The 14,556-nt window shown below is 31.4% G+C and overlaps 1 protein-coding gene across 1 annotated transcript in view; it reads right to left on the reverse strand.

The window, feature by feature from the left end:
• The window catches only part of LOC148616851 (sodium/hydrogen exchanger 8-like), a 34,771-nt gene that overhangs the window by 18,250 nt on the left and 1,965 nt on the right, over positions 1-14,556 (reverse strand). The window contains exons 2-5 of the mRNA XM_088583972.1: positions 8,705-8,871; positions 2,552-2,632; positions 1,299-1,348; positions 655-738 (exon numbers count right to left, since the gene is read on the reverse strand). Of these exons, the coding sequence (XP_088440098.1) occupies positions 655-738; positions 1,299-1,348; positions 2,552-2,632; positions 8,705-8,871 (382 nt within the window). The remainder of the gene's footprint in view (positions 1-654; positions 739-1,298; positions 1,349-2,551; positions 2,633-8,704; positions 8,872-14,556) is intronic.

Genomic DNA, 14,556 nt, shown 5'->3' on the forward strand with positions numbered 1-14,556 from the left:
AAAGTTTGTTTGTTTGTTTGTTTGTTGGGGTTTAATGTCCGAGCAGCAATATTTCAGCTATATTCAGACGATGAACATGAAATGAAAAAAAGGGATGGGACACAAGGATAATAGGGTCGACAAATTTTGATTGTCACTGGAAAAAGGGGGGATGGGTAAGGTCGGGCAATTTAGCCTCCTGTGGCGGAGCGCAAAGGTTCCTACTCCTATCGAATACCACAGCAGGGTTCTTTAACGTGCGTGGAACGTGGCATCTTTCCCAACACGGTGCACCACTATGGTTTGCGGTCAGGTTTTCCGTATTATAGCCTGACAACCCCCAGCATGTAACACGCCAGGGGTACCCCATTCCACCACCTGGGGCACACATCCCAGTTGCTCTGTGGGCAGAGCGCCTAGCCTCCGGCTAGGTTTCTGAGCGCTATTTAGTCGCCTTATACGACAAGCTTAGCGCTGCTGCAGGCCTATTCTTTTAACACCCAGACCTGCACGGGGCTTCCGGTAAAGAAAATGAAACTAGAACGAGACTTACATACCCTATTGTATGCACCATACTATTAGGAGTGCAATGTGTTTCAAACAAGTGGGTATTGTTTATTCTACAGGGAAAACATGTACTAAGTATCACAAACTGCTGGAGACGTGAAAACTCACCTTATGTAAATTGTACCCTGATTCAAATATAATTGGTGGCAACAAGACTATAAAGAACACTGTTGGAGGAAAAGCCTCTTCATTCTGAAATAAATATTATTTAATATACAATGTATAAACTAGATAAAGTTAACCTAGTGATCACAAATACTCTGGTAGCCCTAAATTGAAAAGGGCCATAACTCCTGAATGGTGAATGCAATACACACCATTAATGAACTCTATCAGTATTGTGTGGTCCAAAGCAATGTAACCTGACAGAAAAAAGTACATAGGATCATTACATGTATATACCCTTACTCGTCAAGTTGGGAAATAGATATGTAGCTGGATTTACTGGAATGGGTTTCAAGTATTGCAAATGCACTATCAGTTTTCCCTCATCAAATCTATACTTAATTGAAAACATCAACAGAATGAACTTAAAATGTAATTAACATTTTCTCGATACGTTATAAATTGATTTTATTTTATGAAGTCTTTTGTTAATAAAAAACAAATAAATATCATTACAGCTTATCATATTGGGAAATTACTTCATTTTTAAACAAACAGCAATTTATTATAACATATTCATAGATTTTATCATTTGTTTCAAAGTTGAATTATTGTCTTAAAAGATGACACAGTGTAAAGATACAAACCTGCCAGTCTCCTATCTTCAGAATCTTTATACCTAACCCAATCAGAGCACCTGTAATACAAGTGTAAGAAACATATTTTCCCATTTGCACAGAGCATTCATATTAAGTATAATCACTCACAAAACTGTAAAAATCTTTATGGTGATAAATAGCAACAAATATAAGGCAGGGGAAAATTAAATGTGCCTGATAAAAGAGAAAAACAGGACCCCCTCGTTCAAAAATGTTATCTGCTGGACAAAAGTAAAGCTATCTCCTGGAAATGCCTAATAAATTATGAACAAGTTATCCACTGGATAAAGTTCTGAACGATTGGGTACCATTCTCAAAACGTTGTATATTAGTCACAAGCCATGATGACACTATAGGAAATTTAATGTGAATTTATAAATTATGGCCACTGTTAAGTCATGAGATCATCATTAATTGTGACATCGTGACTTACAGCTATGGATTAGTTATGAGGTCGCTGTTAATTGACTTCTTTAATGAGGTAAATTTTCACAAGAAATTTTATAATCAGATATTGATAGTATGATAGATCAACATCGAAGTTTTAAACATACAAACTGATTTTTCGATGTGTTAAAATCACTCTCAATTAGGCCAATTATTCATTCACCATCAAACTATTTTAAACTGTCTTTCAATAGTTCTAGTGCCCCCCCCCCCCTTTTTCTGAATTGCAAATCTTTTTTTTATATAATTTTTCAACTTCAAAGACATGGAAGGTTTAGTCTTGGAATGGCCTTTAACAGTGATATTATCTCATACTTTGTCACAAGCATGTCTACAAATAATATATTTTACTTATAACAACGTCATTCTTTTGAAAATATATTTTTCCGTTTTGTTTTTCTTCTGTCATCTAGAATAACTTTTACAAGATGTTACATAACATTTATAGAATTTATACTTCAGTTTTTACCAACACAGCAACAAATAAAGGGATATGCATGCTTTGATCATTTAAAACAAAAGTGGGACTATTGATCCAGCAGAAAAGCTGTGAAATATAAAGATTACTATTGTACGCTATCTATGGTGATCATAATTGTAATCATATGCAGATTGTGGGATTTAGCAACATTTTTATCTGCATTCATATACTGTAATACCTATTTTAGCCATTTATCTCTATGTTGTATTTCTGATCACACCACCATTTACATTATTTCTTCTTTGTAGATTCCTTCTGGTGTAGAACATTTTGTTGCTATTACTTCCCTTCATTACACCACAATATATCTTACCTATTAATACAACAGCCAAACTCTCTGGCAGATAGTGGAACTTAGTCTGTATCAGGCCATGAGTTATCATAATACATATTGCTGAAAAAAAATACATATCCTGATAAAACTAGAAAACTTTGAGAGTAAAAGTATAACAAGAAAATAAAGTCTAGTTTAGCATATGTTTTTGGTACTGTACCTCACATCATGGTACATGAATAATAGTATACCAAGTGCCATGCTGATCTGTTTCATCTTTGAAACGTTCTCGTGCAAACTAAAACCTCATAAATGGCTGACAAACAATAAAAAGATAGCAAAGGACACCTACACTTCATTAAAATGCCATGCAACCTGAATAATTTTTTGTTAAAATTAAATACTAATGCAACATTTGTTGTAACCTCAAACCTCATTGGATAATGTTGTAAATTTTAGCATGCACATAACTGTATATTCCATAATTGCCATATTCAATCTGTGTGCAGGTGCTACTTGTATTTCTAATTGTCATTTTTGTTGTCACCAATCTTTATTTGACAGTTTACTGGATCCACTTATGTGTCTCAAGTAAACTTGACTTGGGACCATAAAATCCAAGCATGATGCCTCCAAATTTGCAAATACAATAAAGTCATTCCCTGAATAGTCCTTTCTGTATTTCATTTGAAACAAATGTCATGTTTCCATCAGTTGTTTTTGTTTCTGACTTTTAACATACCACTAACACATAAAAACATAGGTTCCCATCAATATTAAAGTACAATATGTATGTTCTGAAAGGACCAATTCATTGAATTGATCTGATCAATTTTCATATTCATATTTCAGCTTTATTTTAAAGAAGTTATTGATAAATGTAAAAAAATGTTAATAACCTATCAGATGGTCGAAACAATAATGGTCATTTAATGATGAGAATATATAATAAAATAATGTCCTAAAAACACTTGGCTGATATACAATGTATAATAAAGCCATGGAGACTAGAAACTGAAGTTTCTAAGATCATGTTTAACAATTCTGATTCTCTGTACCTTTTTTTTTTTTGGGGGGGGGGGAGGGGGGCTTGTTCATTTGATCATATTGTATATTTTGTTAATTACATAGTTCCATGTGTCTTGTTTGTGTATCTGTTTGTATGTACCGGTATTACATGTATTACCTTGATCCTTATGGGTGTATCATGCAATAAAGATATACATTTCCATTGATATTACCAACTATGTAACATTGTCTACTAACCTAAAACTTCAAGTACTCATACATTTGTTCTCATGTAGCAATCTTAACCCTGAACTTTGAGCATACATGACATATTGAACTTTGAGCATACATCACACAATGAACTTGTACAGACACATACTTCTATGGACAAATAGCAAAAGTTCAAGCCATTAAATATGTTTTAACTTAATTGTAGTGTTTAAAGAAAATTTATACATCAGTCTTTGTATTGAGATAAATTTAAATAGCTTTTCTGTTGTTTTCTAGATACACTGAATATATTTTGGGCAAAAATGACACTGAATCAGGAAAAATGATGTGACACTCATTGCTGATTCTTACACAGGATGGTACTTAATAGTCTGAAGTCAGTCTTGTAGTTGAAAATGAAGATGTGGATAAAACATATATATTTCATCAGATATTTTTTTGTTAAATTTGTACTTTGTATTACATATTTAACAATTGAATTTAACTAGAAATTACCTCTAATTCAAATTAACCATGTAGTTGACAACTATAGTGAGTTTAAAGCATTTTTTACTTTAGTATAACTTTACTTTCTTCATTTTAAACATAAGTGAAAATGACAACACTTTCCAATAACCCAATATTCATTTTTTTCAAAAAGAATATGTAAAAAAAACTAAAAAAAAACTAAGAGCCCAGCTAACTAAAAGACTAATTGTGTCTTAGCTATATTAATCAAGATACATTGTCTCTACAGTCTAGGGACAACAGTGTTTCTGTGTCAGTCTTCAATTTTATTACTTTTTGCCTCTTACAAAGGCTGTAAGGCAAAAAATTTTGACCTCATTTTCTACAGTATATTTAAATACTGGTACTTTTTTATTTGTATTTATTTGTATTTAGTTCCCTTTTATCTTATCTATTATTCATGTAGGCTTAACTGGACCACTTTACAACAAATATAATTTTTTAACTGAAAGATATCCCCAAATCCCCATTCTAGCACTACATGTATATGGTGAAAATTTAAATAGAGTAGTTGTTTCATGTACCAGTCAACAGAGAAAACTTTAACAAAAGTTTTGGACAGACAAACAGATGGATAAAATCATCACAATATACCTTACACAAAGCAGGAGGTTAAAAATATTTAATGTAATAATTGTATGTACAGCAGTTGGAATTCTGTCATTCTTTAGAACATATCTTTAACATCAGATATGTTTTCTATAAGTTTGGTACTTTGTATTAAATATATAATAAGAATGGATATGGTGAATGTGTCAAAGACAATATTGTATAGTGGGTATATTTTGGCGGATGACACATGGTGCATGAAGTACTTTGACCCACTTTAGAATTGGCTATGATGAAAATTTTGTCTACTGAAAAATAACATAAATTTTCCATTTGCATATTGTTTATTGTGCAAAGTGCAAAAAACAAAATACGCACATGGAAAATTTATGTTATTTTTCAATAGACAAAATTTTTATCATAGCCAATTCTTATAAATTAATTTTGAAACATATTTTTATCTATAAACATGAAAAAAGTAGCTCTGAATTTAACTGGTGAAATGTATTCAATTAAACTCAGCAGTTGACAAGTTTGGGGAACCAAAATTAGAAATTCAGTTCTTACAATGTAAGTTTAAAATACATTTTTACATTAAATCAATTTTTTTTATCGTTTTAAACATCTAAAATTTCCAATAGTAAATGATATGCATATTTCTCTTAATTTTTCAAGTGAAGTCGGACCGAAAAAAAAGTTCATTAAATTAATATGTATAGGTAAAAAATCCATGCATATACCATTAATCATCAATTACTACAAACTGTTACATAAAACATTTAACATATTAGAAATCTAGCCTATTTTCACAAAGACTGTATTTTTTCATGTTTTGTTCAGGGAAAAAGTCTGCATCCATTTATTCCTAATGTCACATCAGACATCAACAAATGACTTGTTTCAGAAAAGTTGTCATTTATTAATATAACAGGATGCAGACATATTTATTGGTAACATTTCCAAGGACTACCTTACCTTTCAGTGAGATATTTATCAACATAAAGATCTATACTGAAACGTGAAATTCATTCAGTAATGTTGGTTTATTACGACTATCAATATAAATCGTATTTATTGTTCATTTTTTGTTAAAATACAAATAAATCAAGTTATTATCAAGACTATCTTTTTTTTTGGCTTTATTTGTGAAGGTCAAGGTAAGGTTTAAACCTGAAGCAGTGTTCTCCTCATGATTTTCTAACAGCACAGTGCTTACTGGCATAGCACAGCTCACTTTGCCTTCCTCCAAAATTATAGCACAGTGCCCATAGTGCATTCTAATTAAAATTAATTTCTGATAGCACAGTACTAAGAAATCATAGCGCTGCAAAGTACAGTGCTATAATGGCCTTGGGAGAACACTGCCTGAAGCACAATAAGATCTACTATCATTTCACATAGCTTACATAAGTCATATTGGTTTGTTATAAGTGCCTTGTGAAATGATGCCCAGATCAATCAAAAAAAACTTTGTAAACAGAAGCTTAAGGCTTATCCTTGGATGCAGAGGTTCAAAGTTCAAATATACTTTCAGGAGTGAAAAGTCCTAGATTTTTTATCGTCCTAAATGAAAGGTACAAAATAAGAGTCCAAGACCAACCAGTAGGTAAATGAATTTTCAATGATCCTGCTTCAAGAAATAGACATTTTTTCATTTCTAGTCGATGAATATGTGTGATGTATGCTTTCAAAAGGTAGAATTTGGGTAGAGCAAAATAATTTTCCTCATGGAAGTGTATAATAAGTTAGATACAATTATGTAACCATGTGTACAATACTCTCTCAACAGGGTTATTATTCCCCCCAATTACTCACAAAGATGCAAGCCCAGGAGTGATTCACTTCTGGCATGAAAAATCTGTTTATTTTTTGTTCAGATTAGACTTTAATATCATGGTATTTTATAAAAGGAAGAATTTATCATTTCATCTTGGAAGCATCAGAATTCAATACATAGTTCAAGATACATGTATTTAGTTTAAAATTAAGTAAATCTGCATGAATATCAAGATTTAATTGAATGCAAAAAAATAAAATTGTGAGTTTGGGCTTGGAAAGAAATAATTAAAGCAAGAAAATGTATTAATTTATGATTACTATGTATTTTAATGAAGTTTAAATTAATTTATGTCACTTATTCATTCATATTTAAACAGTTTTGCGTCATTATGCATAACAGGATGGGATGGTAACTTGTTGGGAGAGTATCAGACACAAGTTTATGTTAACCCATCTAATAATGAGTACCGGTATGCTCAGTGCATGTTCATCAATTATCCCAAAGTTAACGAAAGAAGCATTTGAAGGTCCTGGACTTCGAACCAGCGATAATTTGAACACCTCAGATATCTAACATTCAATTTTAAAAATTCATATGAATCATTATGCCCTGTCCCGAAAAATTCCAACAATAACTAGTGCTTGACCTGTTGACTGAAGGTCAATAAATGGTTAAAATGAATGTTGACGGAAATACTATGCATCATAAAAGTACACAACTTTATTTGCCTCAATGACCACTTTCAGATCACATGGCCATCCCTCCAAACAGTACCAAAAACATATCTAACCTATTTCTATGCATTGTTAGTGCATTATCTCTATGTGTTTAAGTTTGATTGATTATCAAAAGTAGTCTAAGTGATACTGAAATCTCTTTAGCCATTTTTAAATAATGTGTATAATTATTTTTCACCAGTGTTATCTGCCTGCATGCTGCCAGTTAGCACAAATGATAATTTTTCAATATCATATATTCTAGCCCATTCAATAACAATTTCTACACACATATCAATAACTAAATGATTTGAACTCCTTATTTTCCAAGCTTCACAATGGTATGCATGCAACAGAAATCTTTTGTCTGTGGATATAGCAATGAAACTTAGAGAAAGCTTATTCTAAAATGTGAAGAGTAGGAAATATTGTTTGTGGTGAGACCAAAACGCACACATTACCAAACAAAGTGCAAGCAAAGATAACACCCCCACTACCAGCATGCCCACTAGTTTTTGCATATGGGGGTTCATGTACCCATTAACCTTTGAAACCTTTAGAGAAATGATACATTTGGGTTGTTTTAGCATGGGGATGTTGTAATGCAAAAGTACAATGTAGAATAGTTGCTTGTAATCATGTTTTGTAATCATGTTTTGTAATGTTGTTTTGTAATCATGTTTTGTAATCATGTTTTGCATGTGTTGGTCTATGTTTAATACGATGCATGTTAATAATGATGGAAGTCCAATTAAAAACAACTTCTGCAACCATACATGGGGATCAAAAGCAGGCAATGACATAACTTGACATACATGTAATCAGACTAATAATTCATTTTTGATGTATAATTACGATAAGATGACACATTTTGACAATGAACCAAAAGTGAAGACCAGAAATTCAAAGATTGAAATTAAAATAATGCACAAACATGAATGCTTTGACTTGTGACATTGCACTTAAATGATTTTTATAGCACGTAAGAAGCATAGTGCAGTACCTGAATGAGCATGCTGACTACCAACCAAAGTTCAAGCTAAAGTTACTCATCCAGTACCAAACAGTAGTTCAAGCTAAGATTACTCACCCACTACCAACCAAAAGTTCAAGCTAAGGTTACTCATCCACTACCAAACAGTAGTTCAAGCTAAGGTTACTCATCCACTACCAACCAAAAGTTCAAGCTAAGGTTTCTCACCCAACTACCAACCAAAAGTTCAAGCTGAGTATTCACCCAGTACCAACCAAACGTTACTCACCCACTACCTTCCAAAAGTTCAAGCTAAGGTTACTCACCCACTACCAAATAGTAGTTCAAGTTAATATTACTCACTCTACCAGTAAAACGAAGAAGATGGTAAGACTACTATGATGTTCCTGCAAGCTAATATTACTCACCCACTACCAGTAAAATGAAGAAGATGGTAAGACTACTATGATGTTCCTGCTCAGCTGCTCCCTTTTCTGGTAATCCTGGTAGATCCTGTTTTGTTGGTGCAGGAGTTGGTACCACTGTTGTTGTTGTTGTTGTAGTGGTATTGATATCAGTTTCATTTCGTAGAGAACTGTAATATGAAGTGAGTAATGGTAGAAATTTCAGTACAGTTACTACATACAGTAAATATAGTGTTTACTTATTGGAGGGGTACATATAGTCAGTGTTCTCCCTAAGATTTACGGATAGCATCCAAGTAACTCCTGAATTCAATATGCATGTAGCATCTTGCATCTACAAATTATAGCATTACATTTGTATTGGACCCTATGGGAAGTTCTTTTTGGATAGCATTCTGATAAAAAAATATAGCATTAGGACAATGGCCCTGGGGAGATCACTGCTATAGTGATAGAGGTATATGTCCATCCTTCCATTACACAGAGGAGGACCTACAGTATCTCTTACTGACTACTCCTCCTACACCACTGAATGGAATTTAAGGGAACTTTAACAGAATCTTCATTACATATTCCCCATGAGTACCTTCTATTTCAGATTTGGATTCAAAATAGTTTGAAGGTTTCACATTAACAAAACATGGATTTTGTCATTTATGAATACATGTATGGGGATTTGAGGAACAAATCTTTTATCTGTTTTACTCCTCCTACACCTTGCACTGAGTGGAATTTAATGAAACATTCACAGAATCTTAATTAAACATTCTTGTTGTGCATCTTCTACATGCATATTAGATTTTGATCCAAATTAATTTGGAGGTCAAAAGGTTCATTGCTCACAGTTTCACTACTTTTCTGGTAAATAAATACTTAGTAACCATGAAAATAGTACTTCCTAAAATATTTTTTACAACATGAATCACTGATTACTATTGCAATCTGCAAGAGTTCATACCAGTTTGGTTTAGTACATAAACTTTTCAATAATTTTACTTACTTCTTGTACAGTATTGACTTTTTCAATATTATAACAATGATTTAAAGTTTTGCAAAAATATATGGTCAGTACCTATCTGTAAATTTTAATAAATAAATTGATTAGTCAATATTTGAGTTGTGGTTGAATCAGTGATCTTTTTCTCAAATTTGTGTTGCGTGTTACATACACCCACCAAATAGCAAATGAATTGTGATGAAGCTACAGATAACAGTATAAAAAAATAAACTGCAATAAAAAAAAAAAGTTATCAAATTACTTGAAATATATACTTTGACAGTTCGAACACACTTATAGGTAAAAAGAGTCAAATCAGTAAAATAAAGTTTGATAGCATGTAGAACTACAGAACAGGGTCTAGTTGCAAAAAAAGTTTCATACTGAGATTTTCAAAAAATCAACACAGATTTCCTCAAATCTTTGATTTCCAACTCACTGATTGGTCAACATTTTAATTGAGGTCGCATAGGAGGAAATCCTCCATTTTGGCTTGTTTATGAAACCAAACCCATCACTCCAAATTGATATATCCTACTAAACAGCTGTAACACAATTAGCCACAAACTGAAAGACAATGCCTTCCAGATACCAGTATAATATGTTAATTTTAATGATTTACTGGTAACTTTGAATTATATTATTACATTGGCTTACAGTTTAATTTGAGTAGCACTTCAGTGTGTGTCAAAACCTTTGTAGGAGTCAATTTAAATACATGTACATGTAGCCATTCCTAAGACTGAATTTTCACTAGTCACCAGTCTTTGGATGGGGCTAACAGCACAGACTTAGTGCACTTGCAGAGGTTATTAACTGCACTGTCAAAATCTAAGCTACATGTACCTCTAAAGAAGGTTAAGTTAATTAAATATCACATACTACATGTATACTAACTAAAATATTAACCATTCACAAAGTTACGAGGAAATCTGTCAAAAAAGGCAGTTTTTTGTAGGCCACAAACCTATACCATTAATTTTCAACTATGTCCCCCTAAAAATGTGGCCCCCTTGACAGATTTCATTTAAAATCAATGCCATCCAATCTTTTACATTATTATAACAATTTTTAGTGTCGCAGTGTAATTCACCCCAAAAACTAATCTAGAAAAATATGGCCGCTGCTATAAGAAAATGAGCCGTCCAACTTTTAATATTTTATTAAATTCTGAAAAACAATAATCATCAATTGTAAATAAATACAATTCATTAATAACACATAGATCTAAGTATAAAATATTATACCTTCTCCAGGAACAAAACCTGAACTCTATGCTCAAAATATTCGGAACTTCAATTCAAAAGTATAAATGTACTTTACTAAACTTTCTATTATAAAATGTAAAATCTTTATCTAACTTTACTTCGTGTGAAATTATCCGTAAATTTATCTAAAATGTTACTGGTAATACTTTATTCGAATTACTGTAAAATATCATGATTTAGAAAAATAATTTCTACATAGCTAGTAATTTATCTTTAACTGAGAATAAATAAATGCTTTTGAAAATACTTTAAAAATATTAATGATACCTGAAAAGTAGCGGCATTAACCAAACTACATATTTGTGACACTGAATCTGGACTAAACATAATTTACTACATGTAGCAATATTTCTTTAAATAGTACATATACTAGTGCAAGCATGCCGTGCACGTGATAATGCAACAAGTTAAACGCGCGAAGTGTAAACATAGTAAATAACTGTCATATATAGTATAGTATAGTCTGTTCCGTATATCTGTCCATGAATGAAAAGGTCTCCAGTACTATAGTCTTGTCCAGATATATATGATTTACGACCATGAATGATTATATGAATAATATGCATGAATGAAATGGTTAAACAAACTCTATGAACATGACTCCACATACCAGACACACACAACACATAAGATAATTATATGAAGGAAAGCAGTTAAAAAAATTGAGGAGCTATCAAGATGACAAGCTTAAATTATTAACTTTCAACTTAATTAATAATCTGGATCAAATACACAAAACTAAAAATAAAGAGAATGCAAGTTAAAAGTTTTTTAATAGGTCTTAAGGCATATTCATGTCATGTGGCATACTAAATGGGAAACTGTCTGGCAGTGTCTTTTTAATATTCTCCAACTTTCCACATCAGATTGTAATTAAAAAAAATTATTCAGCTCTAATCTAACCTTGAAAAAATGTGACTTGATACCTATTATTTTCTCTTTTAAATATGATATGAGAAAAAAAAAAAAAACTTAGGTTTAGAAAAAATTGAGAAATCAAATCTTGGTAATCATACGTCATGAAAGACCATGTTATACCTTTATCTAGTACACATGTATGGCAATTTTCATTTTAATCATACAAATTTTATGATGAATTTAAAATTTTGTACTTTAAACCAAGAGGTACATGTATATCTGTGAAAATTAAATTAAGTCATCCTGTAAATTACAGCACATATAATGATGGTGTTCATAGAATAATGTTAGTTTTCAACTGACTAATAAACATCATCTGATGAACTTCTTCCGTAACTGACATGACAATTAAAGAGGATATAAGATCTAATCTTCTCAATTGTCCTGTCAACTACCTACATGTACACTGTAAAAATGTGTATTTTAATCAATTGATGGAAGACCAACTCTATCCCCTGAATATCATTATTGTATTTGCTGTAATGGTACATGTTTGTATCTACAACAGTTAAGACAAGTGTTTGTAAGAATCAGGCAAAATGGGAAAAATCAGAAACATGCATGTCAAAAACCCACTGATCTGACAATGTAATATCACTCAAGGATACTTTCTCTATTTGAAAAGACCATTATTTGAGCTCTGCATCATTGGCTTTGCTCAGAAATTTTGCAATAGAATGTCATAAAAATGAGGTTTTTATCAGTTATCTGCCCTTGAAATGTTCGTTTTCAGTGCATTTCAATGAAATTACAACTCCATGCACCAACATGATAGTGAAAATATTGTTTTTTGGGTTTTTTCATACCATGTTTCATCCACTGCCTGATTCTTACAGAGACTGAAACTTAAAGACTTAAATGATTGTGATCAAACATCTGTTGTTTTATCTTGGACAGGAAGTTTGTTTAGTACAAACACTATAGATATATGGACATTATAATCTTTATTTCAAATAATAAAATCACATTATGATATTTGCAATGAATGAAAACATGCTAAATAATCTAATTAGTAGAAGAATAATAATCATATTACTAGGATACTTTACACATAAAATGTACATTTGTATATTTATTTCCCGAATATATTTAGTTGGAAGGACTTTAAAAGTAGCACTCCAGTAAGAATTATGCAAAATATGATTCATGGTTGGAAAGCATATTTTCATTTTGGTCTTTTGTTTAAAATGTTATAGTGAACAGAAATTAACACGAGGCTCTTCATATAATCCTTGTTCTTAGGAGATAAAAATCATACAGAATGTACAGTAGAATTCAAAATAAAGGGAGATAACTCTGTAAATGATACATGTACGAAAATACAATAGAAATTGTAGCTCATCTTCTAAGAGCAGAAAGATTAGAATGAGTAATTATACATTTTATCATAAAGACCTATAAAGCAACTTAAAAACAACAGAAAAAATATGTAGTCTTTTGTGGGGTGTATCTCATTATACTCAATTGTGCATGATTCTTACAAAGACTACTACTTAATGTTTTTATCAGACATGTAATTTGTTTTTTCCAAGTATTCTCCATGCCACTGCAATTATACAAAACAAAATGTTTCACAGGAACTGCTTGATTCTTGTAAATAAAATTTCAAACAGTATTAATGGTAATTCTTCAATAAAAATCCTTGACTTTCTCACCTAATATAGTTTAGCATTTTTACTTTTCTAAATGTCAACAAATTCAGAACTAATTTCATCCTAACTTTTAATTGAAGTTTTACTCGACTTAAAGCAACACATAAAACCTTAATTCTTATATAAGACACAATAGTTGGAGAAAAAAAGAAAAAAAATGTTGTACATGTACAATGTACATTTGTGTGTAAAGGTCAACATTTTGAAAAAAGCATTATGCAACTTATTACTATTCAATTTATTGATAGATTGATTGTTGAACACCAACATCCTATGGCAGATATAATGCATAAAGTTCTGTAATGTCTTGGGTTAATTATGGGTCAGTAAATAGTAAGTGGTTATTATTTAGATCAGGATTAAGATTAATGTTGTATGCACAGACTTTCTCAAGACCATCTGTTGACTGATTCCAGTATCACAGGATAAAGATCTATTGTTTTATTTTGATAACATTTCATAACACTATCCTCCACTGAACATTACACTGATTTAAATAATTGTTTTTGACAAGTAAACATTTTGGTTCGATTGAATTTTAGAAACTTAGCCATTGGTCAGAGTTAGAATTTTAATGCTTTATATATACAATGTAATTTGTAGGAGGAGTTTTTGCGATGTTATATTCTCTGCAAGTTTTGAATCTTTAGTTAGCTTACCATCATGCTCAACTCTTATAACATCGAACGTTACATATAATGATGTTAATTGTGAATTATAGTATTTTCTATATTACATTATAATAAACAATATATATATTGAACAGTGGATTAAATACTTGAAATAGTGGAATGCCCAGCTCCTGTTTTCTGGACTTGTACTTTAATAGCTGAACAACGTGTCCCCAGTTGTTTACATTTCAGGACAGGAATGATTGACCAATGGAACAAATCCTGCTTTAGTCTATAAAGCACATTTTTAGAAACAAAATTTGTCTGTCGTTTTGAAACTGACAATGACACCTTAATTACTAAATAGGCATCATTTATTGAGCTAACTAGAGAGAAGTCTTGCAAACCA

The sequence above is a fragment of the Perna viridis genome, chromosome 5, assembly GCF_037379345.1.
Source record: "Perna viridis isolate PV_CMFRI_1.1 ecotype Kerala chromosome 5, ASM3737934v1, whole genome shotgun sequence".
Classification (NCBI taxonomy): Eukaryota; Metazoa; Mollusca; class Bivalvia; order Mytilida; family Mytilidae; genus Perna; species Perna viridis.